Source organism: Euphorbia lathyris, chromosome 2 (assembly GCF_963576675.1).
Source record: "Euphorbia lathyris chromosome 2, ddEupLath1.1, whole genome shotgun sequence".
Classification (NCBI taxonomy): Eukaryota; Viridiplantae; Streptophyta; class Magnoliopsida; order Malpighiales; family Euphorbiaceae; genus Euphorbia; species Euphorbia lathyris.
This window is the reverse complement of record NC_088911.1, coordinates 118,795,630-118,809,233: the sequence shown is the minus strand read 5'-3', so window position 1 is coordinate 118,809,233 and position 13,604 is coordinate 118,795,630. Positions and strand designations below refer to the sequence as shown.

General features: G+C 37.1%; 1 protein-coding gene across 1 annotated transcript; it reads left to right on the top strand.

Moving 5' to 3' along the window:
• The first annotated feature begins 9,871 nt into the window (after window positions 1-9,871).
• On the top strand, window positions 9,872-12,933 carry LOC136219678 (heat stress transcription factor A-6b-like). Its single transcript, XM_066007166.1, has 2 exons — window positions 9,872-10,562; window positions 11,477-12,933. The coding sequence occupies exons 1-2, from the start codon at window positions 10,284-10,286 to the stop codon at window positions 12,260-12,262; spliced, it is 1,065 nt and encodes a 354-aa protein (XP_065863238.1). The 5' UTR covers window positions 9,872-10,283; the 3' UTR covers window positions 12,263-12,933.
• Window positions 12,934-13,604: the final 671 nt, after the last annotated feature.

The window sequence follows — 13,604 nt, the reverse complement described above, 5'->3', positions numbered from 1 at the left end:
GCACGACGGCAGAAAGGCATGCAGAAGATATAAAGGAAGTACTGGGCGTATTGCGACACCACAACATCAAGTTAAATCCCGAGAAATGCACTTTTGGAGCTACATATGGAAAATTTTTAGGATTCGTGATCAGTGAAAAAGGAGTTAGCCCAAACCCTGACAAAGTCAAAGCAGTTCTTGAGATGCAAGCGCCCCGGAACATCAAGGAGGTACAACGCCTTAACGGGCATATCATAGCCTTGGGCAGGTTTATTTCTTGCTCAGCCCGTAGATGTCAGCCTTTTTTCGAAGTTATCAAACAGCAAAAAGCATTCGAGTGGAATGAAGATTGTCAGAATGCTTTTGAAGGAATCAAGCGGTTCCTCACAGAACCACCTATGATGAGTCGATCTTTGAAGGGAGAAGATTTATACATATATGTATCGGTCACGGATAAAGCCGTATGCACAGTCATGATACGAGAGGAAGATGGCCAACAGTTCCCAATTTATTACGTGAGCAAGGTTTTGAAAGATGCTGAAACCAGATATTCAAGACTAGATAAAATGGCACTGGCTGTTGTAACCACGGAAATACGCCTTAGGCCATATTTTCAGGCGCATACAGTAATAGTTCGTACCAATATACCAATGAGAAAAGTATTGCAGAAACCGGACACTTCGGGAAGGTTGATGGAATGAGCGATCCGCCTAGGCGAATTTGATGTAAGATATGAAAGCAGGTCATCATTGAAAAGTCAAGTCCTGGCGGACTTCGTGAATGAATTCACTGATGAGGGGATATCTCATCCCAAACCTCCGTTAGAAGAATGGTCGATGTGTACCGACGGGGCTTCATCGGCGGAGGGAGTAGGGGTGGGAGTTGTGATCAAGGGTCCCCATTACATAAAATTGCGGTACGCAGCAAAATTAAATTTCCATGCCACTAATAATGCTGCTGAGTACGAGGCCCTGATATTGGGTCTACGTATACTTCAAGAGATCACCCCGGGAGCGGATCGTGATCTACAGCGATTCAAAACTAATGGTCAACCAAGTCATCAAGAATTACGAGGTAAAAGACGAGATCCTGGCCAAATATGTAGCAAAAGTCAAGAAATTGCTAGATAACCTTGAAGCTAAAGAAGCCAGATGGGAATTGGTTCACATACCAAGAGAATCCAACACAGAGGCGGATCAATTGGCCAAAATGGCTTCTTGTGAGGCAAACTGGGCGGATCCGGACTGTCCCTTCGAGGTAAAAATGGCCCCGGCATTTGTATCTGCGGAGGTAACCCTACTCACAACAGTGGAGGATGATTGGAGGACGGTTATCCGCCAATACTTGCTAAATGGAACATTACCTGAAGATAAAGAAGAGTCGCGAAGGATAATCAGAAGGGCAGCTTATTTCTCCTTGATCAATGATGGTCTTTACAGAAAATCCTTTAGCCATCCTTGGCTGAAGTGCATTCTACCAGAGGAAGGACAGCAAATCCTTAAGGAGCTACATGAGGGATCTTGTGGATCACACGAGGCATCCGCCACGATTTTGAAAAAATCCAGGTTAGCAGGTTTCTACTGGCCCACGGCCGAGGTAGACGCCCAAAGTTTGGTAGAATCTTGTCACAGTTGCCAGATTCATGCAAATGAGTCACACACCACCAAGCACATCCAAAGACCAATCATTGAGGGTCGTCCGTTCGCCCTCTGGGGAATAGACATTGTTGGCCCATTTCCTCCAACTCGCCGGCAAAAGAGGTATGTAATAGTGGCGGTGGACCATTTCACCAAATGGGTGGAAGCCGAGGCTGTTTCTTCCATTACAGCGGAACGGATAGTGGAGTTTGTTAGGGACAACATCGTAGGAAGATATGGCATTCCACATACAATTATCACCGACAACGGGACACAATTTAACTGTGGCAAATTCAAGGCTTTTTGTGAGGGATTGGGCATCCTGAACAGATTCGCTTCCGTTTATTATCCTCAGTCCAATGGAATGACCGAGGTAACCAACCGAACGATTGTAGAAGGGATAAAAAAGAGACTAGGAGAACATGATAAAAAATGGGCGGATCAGCTTACGAGTGTTTTGTGGGCTTATCGTACAACTCCTAGAACTGCTACAGGAGAAACGCCATTCGCCCTTTCTCATGGAGTGGAGGCAGTAATCCCAGTTGAAATACAAGTCCCCAGTGATCGAGTGGCTTTTTACTGCGAAGAGGACAATGATAAACGGTTAAGGGGCCGCCTAGATCGGGTTGAAGACCGTAGAGACCAATCCTATGTGCGCATGGCAGCGTATAAGCAGCGGATTGCCTCCTATCATGATAAAAATGTTAAGCTTGTGGATTTGAAGATGGGGGATCTGGTGCTTCGTAAAGCTGATAAAATCCAATCTCGAGAAGGCAAAGGCAAGTTAGGGATCAATTGGGTAGGACCATACCAGATAGTGGAGAAGGTTGGACCAGCCACATTCAAAATACAAGATACGGAGGGCAATACGCTACCACGCACGTGGAATCTCCAAAACCTCCGCAAATACTTCGTCAGAAAATGAAGCACGCTCACGGTCTTGAGTACTCTTTTTTCCTTTAGCAAGCTTTTTTTCCCATGTGGGTTTTCTTGTTAAACGGTTATCAAATGAAGCTCCTTTATAAAAGACCTATTCACTGTAATAAGGTGTCTTTTCCATTAATAAACATGGTTGGTCAACTTTATATCCTTTACTGTTGCAATTTCAGTATGTCACAAAGAGAACATCCCGAGTTCTCTACATTCACAATAGATCCGCCACTAGGCGGATCATGGTCACCGATAGAGTTAAAACGATCCTTGGACGCAAGGTCTCTACACTCTCATATCCTTCCCAGAGAAGGATTTATAAGTCCTGCGGGCGAATCATTTCACCTCAAAGAGAGGTAACAAATTGAACCCCTGGGCAGCTTTACTTCCTCCAAGAAGGAATAGAACAGCTTCAAAACCTTCACAAAGGTTCATATAATGGAGTATGGCTGGCCACCTACTCCAATCTCTAAGTAAAAGCAGAAAAATAGGGTTATCCCCTTTCCTCTTCGCCCTCACTACTTGAGGGTCCCCCTCCACATTCATAGATTCGCCACCAGTAAAGATACCACCTAAGAGACAAAATCTAACGAAAAGACGAAATCAAATCATCTGTCACAACAATGATGTCACTATACGTGTCGGCCATAAAAGAACATCGAGCAAATTGCTCACGGAAGCATGGAACGGTGCGTAGAAGTCCAAAAGCCCTGAAGGACTTTATAAGCCTTTTGAGGGGGCTTCTGATAACATCGGGATATTATCGCAAGGACCAAAGGAGATAATCGCCTCAAATATGCCACGTGGCATAGGAAGCCGCCCGGCGGATCCCCCTGGGTTAGCTCTAAGAGATCCGCTGGCGGATCTCTAAGGCGAATCTCTCCATTTACTTAAAGTAACGGCTAACTGACAACTCAGCCATAATGGTCATTAAATGAATCATTAATAGTCTTAACCCGCCAGGTTAAGAGTAACTTGTAACCGCCATTAAATGAGCATTAATGGAGACTCTCTAGTTACCTAGAAGTTACAAATCCATCTACTATAAATAGCCTACGTCTAGGCTATCAAGGTACATTCACTCATACTTACTTTTCGCTAAGCTCTGTCTATTCAGTTTATTCTCCATATTTGTTACTGACTTTGGCATCGGAGTGTCCCCGGCCGATCCCAACGGCGCCTCACAGGGACGTGATCTGATTGGAAATTCCTCCAGTATTATCAAACATATATAACAATATCTAACATAAAAAAAAAGTATGAAAAGCAACGATGAAAACCTTAGAAATAAAATGAATAAAAGTAAAGCTCGTATATTAATAATACAAATTATCATATAGAAAATAAGAAATTAATAATTTTAAATTGACATGTAAAAAAATCCGAATGGAGTGGTAAACATTCTATTATATGAAAAGACATTTACAATTGATTTTTATTTTATTTTTATTTGGAAAAAGTAAATTGAAATTTTGATAAAGTGAGATGAACATTTGAAAAAATCCAAAATTATGGTGTGAAAAAAAGGTAAAGGACTGATTAAGTACTTTAGTAAGTATTTTGGATGAGAAATTTGTTAGAAAATGTTCCAAGTTACTTGTATTGATACAAAACACAAAAATAAATATTTTATGGATATAAAACAAAAGTTTATTGGAATTTTATTCAAATTTACCCCCAATTTCCATGCTCAATTAAATTCCTCAAAGCTGGAATGATCCAGGTAATTGGCTCTTCTTTTGAAAAAAAGAATTAGACTATTCTAGATATTTGTTGTACCCATGTCTGACTATGAAGATATTTTTCAGTTATATTAGAATTTAATATTTAAATTCTTTCTCTTTTTATTTTAGAGTAGTTGTGGGGTCTTATTATTCTTATAGTAAGGTTAGTGCATATTTAAATAAACAAATACAAAGAGTTCTATAATTCAACATTGAACCACTTAATTATTATTATTTGTTAATTGAAACTAAGACATATAAAAATAAATAAAATAAAAAGTGAGGTCGGTAGGGCAGTATCTTGCCCAAAGGAGAAAGAAACCAATAGGAATTAGGAAACCAAATTTCATTTTAATCTAATCAATTGCTATTTTGGCTACTGTTGCATCGTCATCAACCCCCTTAATCAACCAATGCTCCTTGCTTTAACAATAATAATAAAGGAATGTCCAAATCGCTTGTGAGAAAATACAAATTTATTCTTAATTTAAGAAATGTTACAAATTTCTACCCAAAATTTGAATAGATTTGATTCAATATAGTTACAATTAATTTGCCAATATGCCAACAACAAAGTCGGTTACATCTTGATAAAAAAAACTGTAAACCCAATCCGTTCAAATTTTTCATCAATTGAAAAATAGATTGATCTTGCTAAAAAAACATTAAAAGCAAATTATTATCATTTTTACATTAAAAGTAAATATGCACTTTTCTAAAAAAAAATACATCAAATTTGGACCTTGCCGTGATAGTAATAACAATAAGGGATGACAACATGCGAATGTTATTTGTTGGGTTGTTAATAGATCTCGGCCCGGATGGCCCAAACCATATATCGAATGATCTAGATCTTATTTCATGCTAGCGATCATAAGTCATGCACCTTAGAAGTCCAATGTGGATATGTTCCTAGAAAGGCGATACATGTAGTAACTTCTTATTAGGAGGTTAGTTCCTGAATAGAAGTGAAATCCTACCATAATTATGATTATGAGGGGACTATTCAAGGTAGGGATTAAAGAGTCTTCAAGTACGCTTTACATACTTTTTTTCTAGTCTATTTTTTTTCTATTTGTTCTAAAAATATATACTGAATTAGACATTAGAGAGTCCCTTGCCAGCCATCAGCGTCTCTTTTGTTCTATAGGAACTAATCTGGCTTAAAGGAAGAATTAGAGAGCTGTCCACCAAAAATCTACCATATTTACAATTGGTTCGATGAACGTGGAGTTGAGAAATAATCACAACTTTATCAACTCCTGAAACGACGATGATCAATAGTGGATTTAGCAAAGAAAAGGTCACCGAATGTACCCTCAACAATGAAACACAAATGAGTCTATCGACACATTCATATAGAGGATTGCTTCCGACATGAGTCCGAGGGATGTGAGCACTTTCTCCATAATTCTCACCATAATATCCTTCCAACTAGAGAGAACGAATAAACCTCCATTTATACCTGTGAGTATGATGGCCAGAACGATTGTTAGTAACCCACTTGAAACCCTGGGTTGTGGTGGTATTGGTGGGAATTGGGTTGAACCTTAGAAACCTATTTTCCGATACATGTGGAGGCTTAAAAAAATGTGAGCGGAGACCACGTCACTACTATAGGAAGATACATCAATCCTTATTATGGTTGGATATTGGGAGGAAAAATTAATACATCATCTCCTACAATGTTTTAAGCCAACATAGCAAATATGGGACTTATGACAAACGCCTTTAGGAGGTCCACAATAGTTAGAGACCTAGTTCCTAGGTCCACATCCCATAAGACACTACATGTATCCTTCATATGTTGTGTATCTGATGGCTCCTCCCGTAGGTAACACTCCACTTGGTTATTATCTTTATTTTCACTATTTTTTCTTAAACATGATACATATCAAAGGAATCTCAATGATCCGCCACATCCCAAGGAATTTTCACATCCTAGGGTATTTCTGCATTCTTGGGAATTGTCGCAACCTCAAAAATTGCTACATCCTATGAATCCGCCTTTCAAACTAGCTCAAAAACGTTGGATCGTAACACTCGACATGGGGGTTCGATAAGGCAGTAGCATTGACAAAAAGATATATAGTCATTATGAATCAACCTTTGCTGAAGAATTAAGATTCTCCCTTTTCAGCATATATACTCAACTAGCAAAAGGATAAGAAGTTCAAGCCTTTGACCTTGCCAAAATATAAAGGGGATACATATCCCACTGTTCATGCAAAGAACTATAAGGAGATGATAAATGTATACGGAGACAACAAGACATGATTATGCTGAATCTTTTCAACTACTTTGATTAAACCCACGTCATATTGGTGACAAGACCTAGACGCATGATTGATACACAAATCATAGGAATTTTAGCTATTAGGGGCTTATTCATCAGATATGCTCTTATGCCATATTTGCAGGTCCAACTGTCTGTCCGAATGTAACGAAGGTCCGCTAAAAATCTCATTTGGTGGGTTTCTCGATATGTTATATGTAGATACAAATGTTGATGTTCTAGATTGAGGAAATTTTATGTCATGTTCTTCATCATTTTTTGTAGAATCAATATTATTGATAGTCCTTTACAGTTTTTTTCGGAAAAGATTTGCAGACCGCTTTTTTTAATGGAAGGTGCAATAGTCTTTAGCCCCCTCGAAGGAGAAGCTAACGTATGAAATATTCTGCCGTTTAGAGCCCTACCCCTATGATCACATAGCCAATTAAGGCATACTAGCTCTAACCAATCGTTCGAATGTACTTGGATATGACAAAGTTGGAAGGACCTAAAGACTGATGAGGCGATGGGATGTGAAAGTGGATAGGAAAACACACAAATGATTTGGTGGTGGTAGATGGTGAAGTACCTTGTAGGGAGATTGTCCACCCTATTGCTAGATGAAGGGATACGTAAGTAACCTTTTATAACTAGAGGTATGTGTCATATATGTCAGAAGGCATGTCCCAGACTCTTGGGATTCGTTTTTGGACTTTGTGGAGAGGTTTTAGTTACTTCATGGCCACTAATTTCTATTGGCCCGTTCGAAGATGTTTCGCTATTTGAATCACTTTTGGTGTCTGACTGGGTTGCATAAGTGTCTATTAGTTTTATGAATGATGTACTGGTTTCTGGTGGATGATTTTTCCTATTTGAATCAGTTTTGGTGTCTGAATCAATTCCATAAGAGCTTATTAGTTCTGTGAATGGTTTACTAGTTCTGTCACACGCCTTGAAAGTATAGTGTGAATAAGTTCCTATAGAGTCAGTGCATGTGGTAACTTCTTATTAAGATGTTAGTTCATGAATAGAAGTGAAGTCCTACTCTAATTAGGACTTTGAGAGGACTATAAAAGGTAGGGCTCAAACAGGTGCTTTGCATACTTTTGCTAGTCTATTTTTTTAATATCCCTTCTCAAAGAAAGATACTCTCTTAAGCATGAAAGAAACCCCTATTGGCTATCGACGTCTCCCTTATTTTGTTGGAAGTAACCGGACTTGAAGGAAGAATCAAAGATCTAGCAACCAGAAACCTACCATATTTATTAAGGATATTGTAACGACCCGGTCCGGAATAGGTGGCGTCGGGGTAGAAGGCCTGAGCAAGGAGCGGCCCTAAGGGATGGAGATGGGGGCAGGAATGAACTGAATCCCACATCGGAAATGGAGAGGGAGTGATTGGGGATTATTAGTAAGATGTGAATCCAATACATACAGACGCGTTTTAAAGTTGTGAGGCCTAATGTGTTGGAATTGGGCCAAAAGAGACAATATCTACATGGTATTGGACCATGGTGTTACAATTGGTATCAGAGCCGGCTCTCCACGTACGATGTGTGGTTCGGGGACGAACCAGGCAGAAGCTGGTGGGCCTGTAACGACCCGGTCCGGAGTGGGTGGCGCCGGGGTAGAAGGCCTGAGCAAGGAGCGACCTGAAGGGATGGCGATGGGGGCAGGAGTGAACTGAATCCCACATCGGAAATGGAGAGGGAGTGATTGAAGTTTATTAGTAAGATGAGAATCCAATACATGAAGACGCGTTTTAAAGCCGTGAGGCCCAATGTGTTGGAATTGGGCCAAAGCGGAAAATATCTATATGGTATTGGACCAGGGTGTTACAATTGGTATCAGAGCCGACTCTCCACGTACGATGTGTGGTTCGGGGACGAACCAGGCAGTAGCTGGTGGGCCTGTAACGACCCGGTCCGGAATAGGTGGCGCCGAGGTAGAACGTCTGAACAAGGAGCGGCCCTAAGGGATGACGATGGGGGTAGGAATGAACTAAATCTCACATCGAAAATGGAGAGGGAGTGATTGGGGCTTATTAGTAAGATGTGAATCCAATACATGCAGATGCGTTTTAAAGTTGTGAGGCCTAATGTGTTGGAATTGGACCAAAGCAGATAATATCTACATGGTATTGGACCAGAGTGTTACAAATATGGTGCAAAAATAATAATAATAACATTGGAAGTTAACACAAAATTTACCCCTAACATCATAAATGGTATAATTATACCTCTAATATTTATAAGTTGGTCCAATTTTACCACTATCGTTTCAAATTTTGGTTGATTTTTCAATCATTATTAACGGAATACTTTATGCAGTCATGAATATCATTATGTCCACTCCACATGTACGTTATGTTACGGTCATCAACCACGAATCCAAAACATGTGTACACACATTAAAAATATAAAAATAAAAGTAAAATAAAAATTTATCTTGGTGTTATGCTCCAGATAAAAAAACAGTACCACTACAAGTGTTTTTAGTCTGTTACTAATGAGTGATGTCATGATGCACAAGTGAAGTGACGATAACAAGATTCATAAATACGTAGAGTAATATTATATTGTACTTAGAGGTGAAATTGGCTGAACTTATAAACGTTAAGAATACAAGGGATAAAGTGCAAAAATACCATTAACATTTATAGGTAAGAGCAATTTTACTCTTAACGTCTAGTGCAATTTTACCCCTAACGTTGACTGCCAAAAACAATTTTACCTCTAACGTTGACAAGTTGGGTCAATTTTAGACATTATTATAAAACACATATATTTGGTTCATTATTCTACACCAATTGCATGTAAATTGATCCTAAAAAAAGATTTCATATTTTTTGTGAGTTAGAAATAGAATTGAAGATTACTAATTTTAAATTCGGTGAAATATTTGATTTTTTTTGTCCAACTTGTATAAAATACAGTATATTTTTTTAATTTTTTACGTTTAATCATATGTTTGTGATCTGTTACTAATGAGTGATAAATTGAGGCACATGTGAAGTGTAGATGACAAGATTAATGACCGAGAAAACAATTTGATGAATAATTTCTCCAATTGACCCAACTTGTCAATGTTATAGATAAACTTACCCTTGACCGCCAACGTTAAGAATAAAATTGCATCATTTTAACCGTTAGAGATAAAATTACTACTAATTAAAGTTATTTTCGCACCTTATGCCATAATCCAATTATAACATTTATCCCTGATAAAATTTCTCTTTATTACTACCAAAGTTAAAGTTATTTTGCTACCTTATCTCTAATAATAATTATAAACTGATGCTCTATTTATCAACAGATGATGTAGCCCGTGCCCCTTCCCATTTTTGCTCCTCATTTTCTAATTTCCTCCGGCTTTCTTTCTACTTGTTGGTCTCTTTAATTTCAGCATAACACCAATCAGCTGATTCTATCGTACTCCAACAATCTTTGCTCACAGCTTATTCCTCAATATTACTTACTCTTGTTCTCTTGTTCCTTTTTTCCCTTTTCATCTTCCTGATTCATTCTAGGGTCAAAAAACACTTCATTTAATGTGCATATATCCTTGTAGTTTTACTTTCAAAATCCATCTGAAGCTGAAGCTGCATTTGCTGTTCATATGTCTTTAAAGCTATTAGCTTATACATCTATCTCCAAGGTCAAGTTCAAATCTTTTCTCATCCTAAAACAAAAGTAGATCAAACCTTAGGGTTCTTGAATCTGGGTTTTCAATTATACCATGGATCGTTTTGGGAGATTGAAGGAAGAGTATGGTGGTGGAGCTAGTTCATCTCATTTTCCTCAACCAATGGAGGGACTTCATGATTCTGGTCCTCCTCCTTTTCTCACAAAAACTTATGACATCGTTGAGGATTTTAGCACAAACCATATAATTTCTTGGAGTAGAGGTAATAATAGTTTTGTTGTTTGGGATCCACAGACCTTTTCAATGAGTCTTCTTCCTAGATACTTCAAGCACAATAATTTCTCAAGCTTTGTTAGACAGCTTAACACATATGTAAGTTTCCTTTTTTCTTGTTGTTCCTCAACAACTCTGATTAATTAGATAGAACACAATTCTTTTCTCAAATGTGAATTCTCCAACAATGTTCATGAAATGAGATAGAATCTAACCATTATGTTGTTGGTTGGAGTGGTTGAGAGAGATTTGTTGTTTGAGGGTCCTTCCCAGCTAGAATGTATTATTTTTCATAATTTCACATCCAAGAAAGAGGATCTTGTATTATTTTCAAAAAAAGATCTTGGCCCCTTTTATTTGATTGTCTGTTTTGTTTTTAATTATTTTAAATGCGGATCCTGTATGTGATTTGTGTATTTTATATGATTATATCTAATAGAAATGCAATAAATTAAAACTGTATCAATCAGATCATGTTAAATTGTGGTGTTAATTTTAGGATTATATTAAGCCCTAATTTTGAAGAGACTATTAATAGTATACTTGTTTCTATTATTGCTAAAGTACATATATCTACAGGCTTTGGCCAATTAATCTGCGAACTGATGGTAAAAATAATCGGTCCGAGTTTTTAGCTCAAATCCAAGTTTAAGTATGTAACTCATAAGTTCTAAACTTGATAATATTTGACAAATTAACCTAAACAAATCTAAACTCGATAATATTTGACAAATTAACCTAAACAAATTTAATTTCAATGCTTAAAATTTTGTTAAATTTGGATTAATTTGTCAAATATTACAAACTTGGATGTTGAATTGATATCTAAACTTGATTTGGGCTGAACCGAGGGTCATTATTCTTTAATCTGTTGTGAGTTATAATGATTGATGATATTTATGAATCTTTTTCTACTATATGTAGCTCTTCTGAAATTCATACAAGTTTAGATTCAAAGATGAACAAAATATGATTTATGTTGGATCTAGAATAAGGAATTTTGGTTGGTGTAGGGTTTTAGAAAAGTTGATCCAGATAAATGGGAGTTTGCAAATGAAGGGTTTCTTAGAGGCCAAAAACATCTACTCAAGAACATTAGGAGGAGAAAAACTCAACAACTTCAAGCTTCTTCTTCTTCTTCTTCTCAGCAATCTCTTGATCCTTGTGTTGAACTTGGAAGATTTGGAATAGCAGGAGAAGTTGCTCGGTTAAGGAGAGACAAACAAGTACTTATGATGGAATTGGTCAAACTTCGGCAACAACAACAAACTACTAAATCATGTCTTCAAACAATGGAAAACAGACTTCAAAGGACAGAGACAAAACAGCAACATATGATGAATTTCTTAGCTAGAGCAATGCAGAATCCCAATTTTATACAGCAATTAGCCTTGCAGAAAGATAAAAGGAAGGAACTTGAAGATGCAATTAGTAAGAAGAGAAGGAGATCTATCAATCAAGGGCCAAACAATGTACAAATTGGAAGCTATGATCATACTGGAGTACTTGATGGTTTTGTGAAGATTGAACCTGAAGAATTTGGTGAATTTTCGGAATTTCGAGTTCCGGAGTTTGATGCCATAGATATGAGCATGCAAGGATTGATTAGCAGTGGAGGGGAACAGAATTTGGAGGAAGAATATACAGAAAAACTAGGGAAAGGTAGTTATAAAGAGCAGCTTGATGAGAGATTTTGGGATGATTTATTGAATGAGGAAGAAATTGGTGTTTTTGGTGATGAAGTTGATGTAGATATGCTTGTACAGCAGCTTGGTTACTTGGGTTCTAGCCTTAACTAGAAAACTCAAGGTGTGATGCTTCTTTTTTCTGCCTGCTTCAGTCAGTTGAGTCTATAACTATCTCATCTTCTTTAATTTTCTATTTGACAATCTTTTTAACTTTTAAGCAGGAATAAAAACTCCATAAGATAGAGTTTTCCGGTGACTAGTAGGTGCTCAAATCCCGTCTCAATCTTCTTATTCAGTCTGGCTGCATTTAACTTTTAAGCAGGACGGATTTAAGAGGATCAAGACGAGATTTGAGCACCTACTAGTCACCGGAAGACTGCATTGCTTACGGAATTTTATCATTTTTGGGTATAAAATAAACAGCCAAAAAAATCAATTGAACACCTTTAGTCCTTGAAGACTGGACTGTCACTTATTTCAAGGTCCAGATGTTTTGTTCTTATTTTCAGCTGGATGAATGAATTGTCAATAAGTTATTGTTGAAACAAAAATTAGGAGAAGCACAAATTATGAACCTTTTTTTGCACTATAGATTTTTTTGAAGGTATTTATTAAAATCCAAGACCTCTTATTAGATCTCCAATATAATTTGTATAAATGTACCAAATGAGCTAAACTTATTGTATATGCTTAATATACATTATGCAATAATTTCTGGTATTTTCCAATACTATAGATTGGCCTCTAATGTGATTAGTATTAGACTATGTATTTATTTGTTATTTATCTGTATCATTATCATTCTGTTCCTTATCTTTAGCCTAAAATATAGGTTCAGTTGTTGATGGTTCACTGCAGAGTGAACTGTATTCTATATAAATACTAAACTACACATCAATAACAATCACAGAGAATTGCATTGTTACATGTAGAGGCAAAAACTTGAAGGATGTTGAGGTTTAATTTAACCTCTAACATGCTAGCTTGTAGGGTATATAGTTCTCCATATAATACTTAAAATCCATTACATCTTGAAACCTAGGCTGCAGTTTTATCTGTGAAATGAATATTTTGTCCTGAAATACCTATTATTTAGTTGTGTGTGCCTTTCTACATGATTCTAGAGTTAAAAAATATAATTTATAATGAGATGGATGGAGTGGTAAGGTGGGTTCCCCTGGGTGTAAGCAAAATGATGAAAAGGTTTTATCTTTACAATCTTCTTGAAGTAATTAAATTCAGAATAGTTCAGATCTGTATTCGTTGAACTTATTTATAATAAAATATACTATTGTTTTCTTGAAGTTTCTTTCATTAAAATAATGTTTCTTTATTTCTATTATAATATTTGACATTCCAGATTCCACCACTTAAAAGAGCTACAAGGTAAGACTTTCTGTGTCTTATCTTTCTGTCTTTTCTAATTAATAAAAACATCATCTTTCTTTCTCTC

Bases quoted from the DNA above. Each gene is read 5' to 3' on its own strand.
- LOC136219678 (XM_066007166.1), top strand. From the start codon at position 10,284: ATGGATCGTTTTGGGAGATTGAAGGAAGAGTATGGTGGTGGAGCTAGT. The intron at 10,563-11,476 runs GTAAGTTTCCTT...TGGTTGGTGTAG, and splicing joins TTAGACAGCTTAACACATAT to GGTTTTAGAAAAGTTGATCC.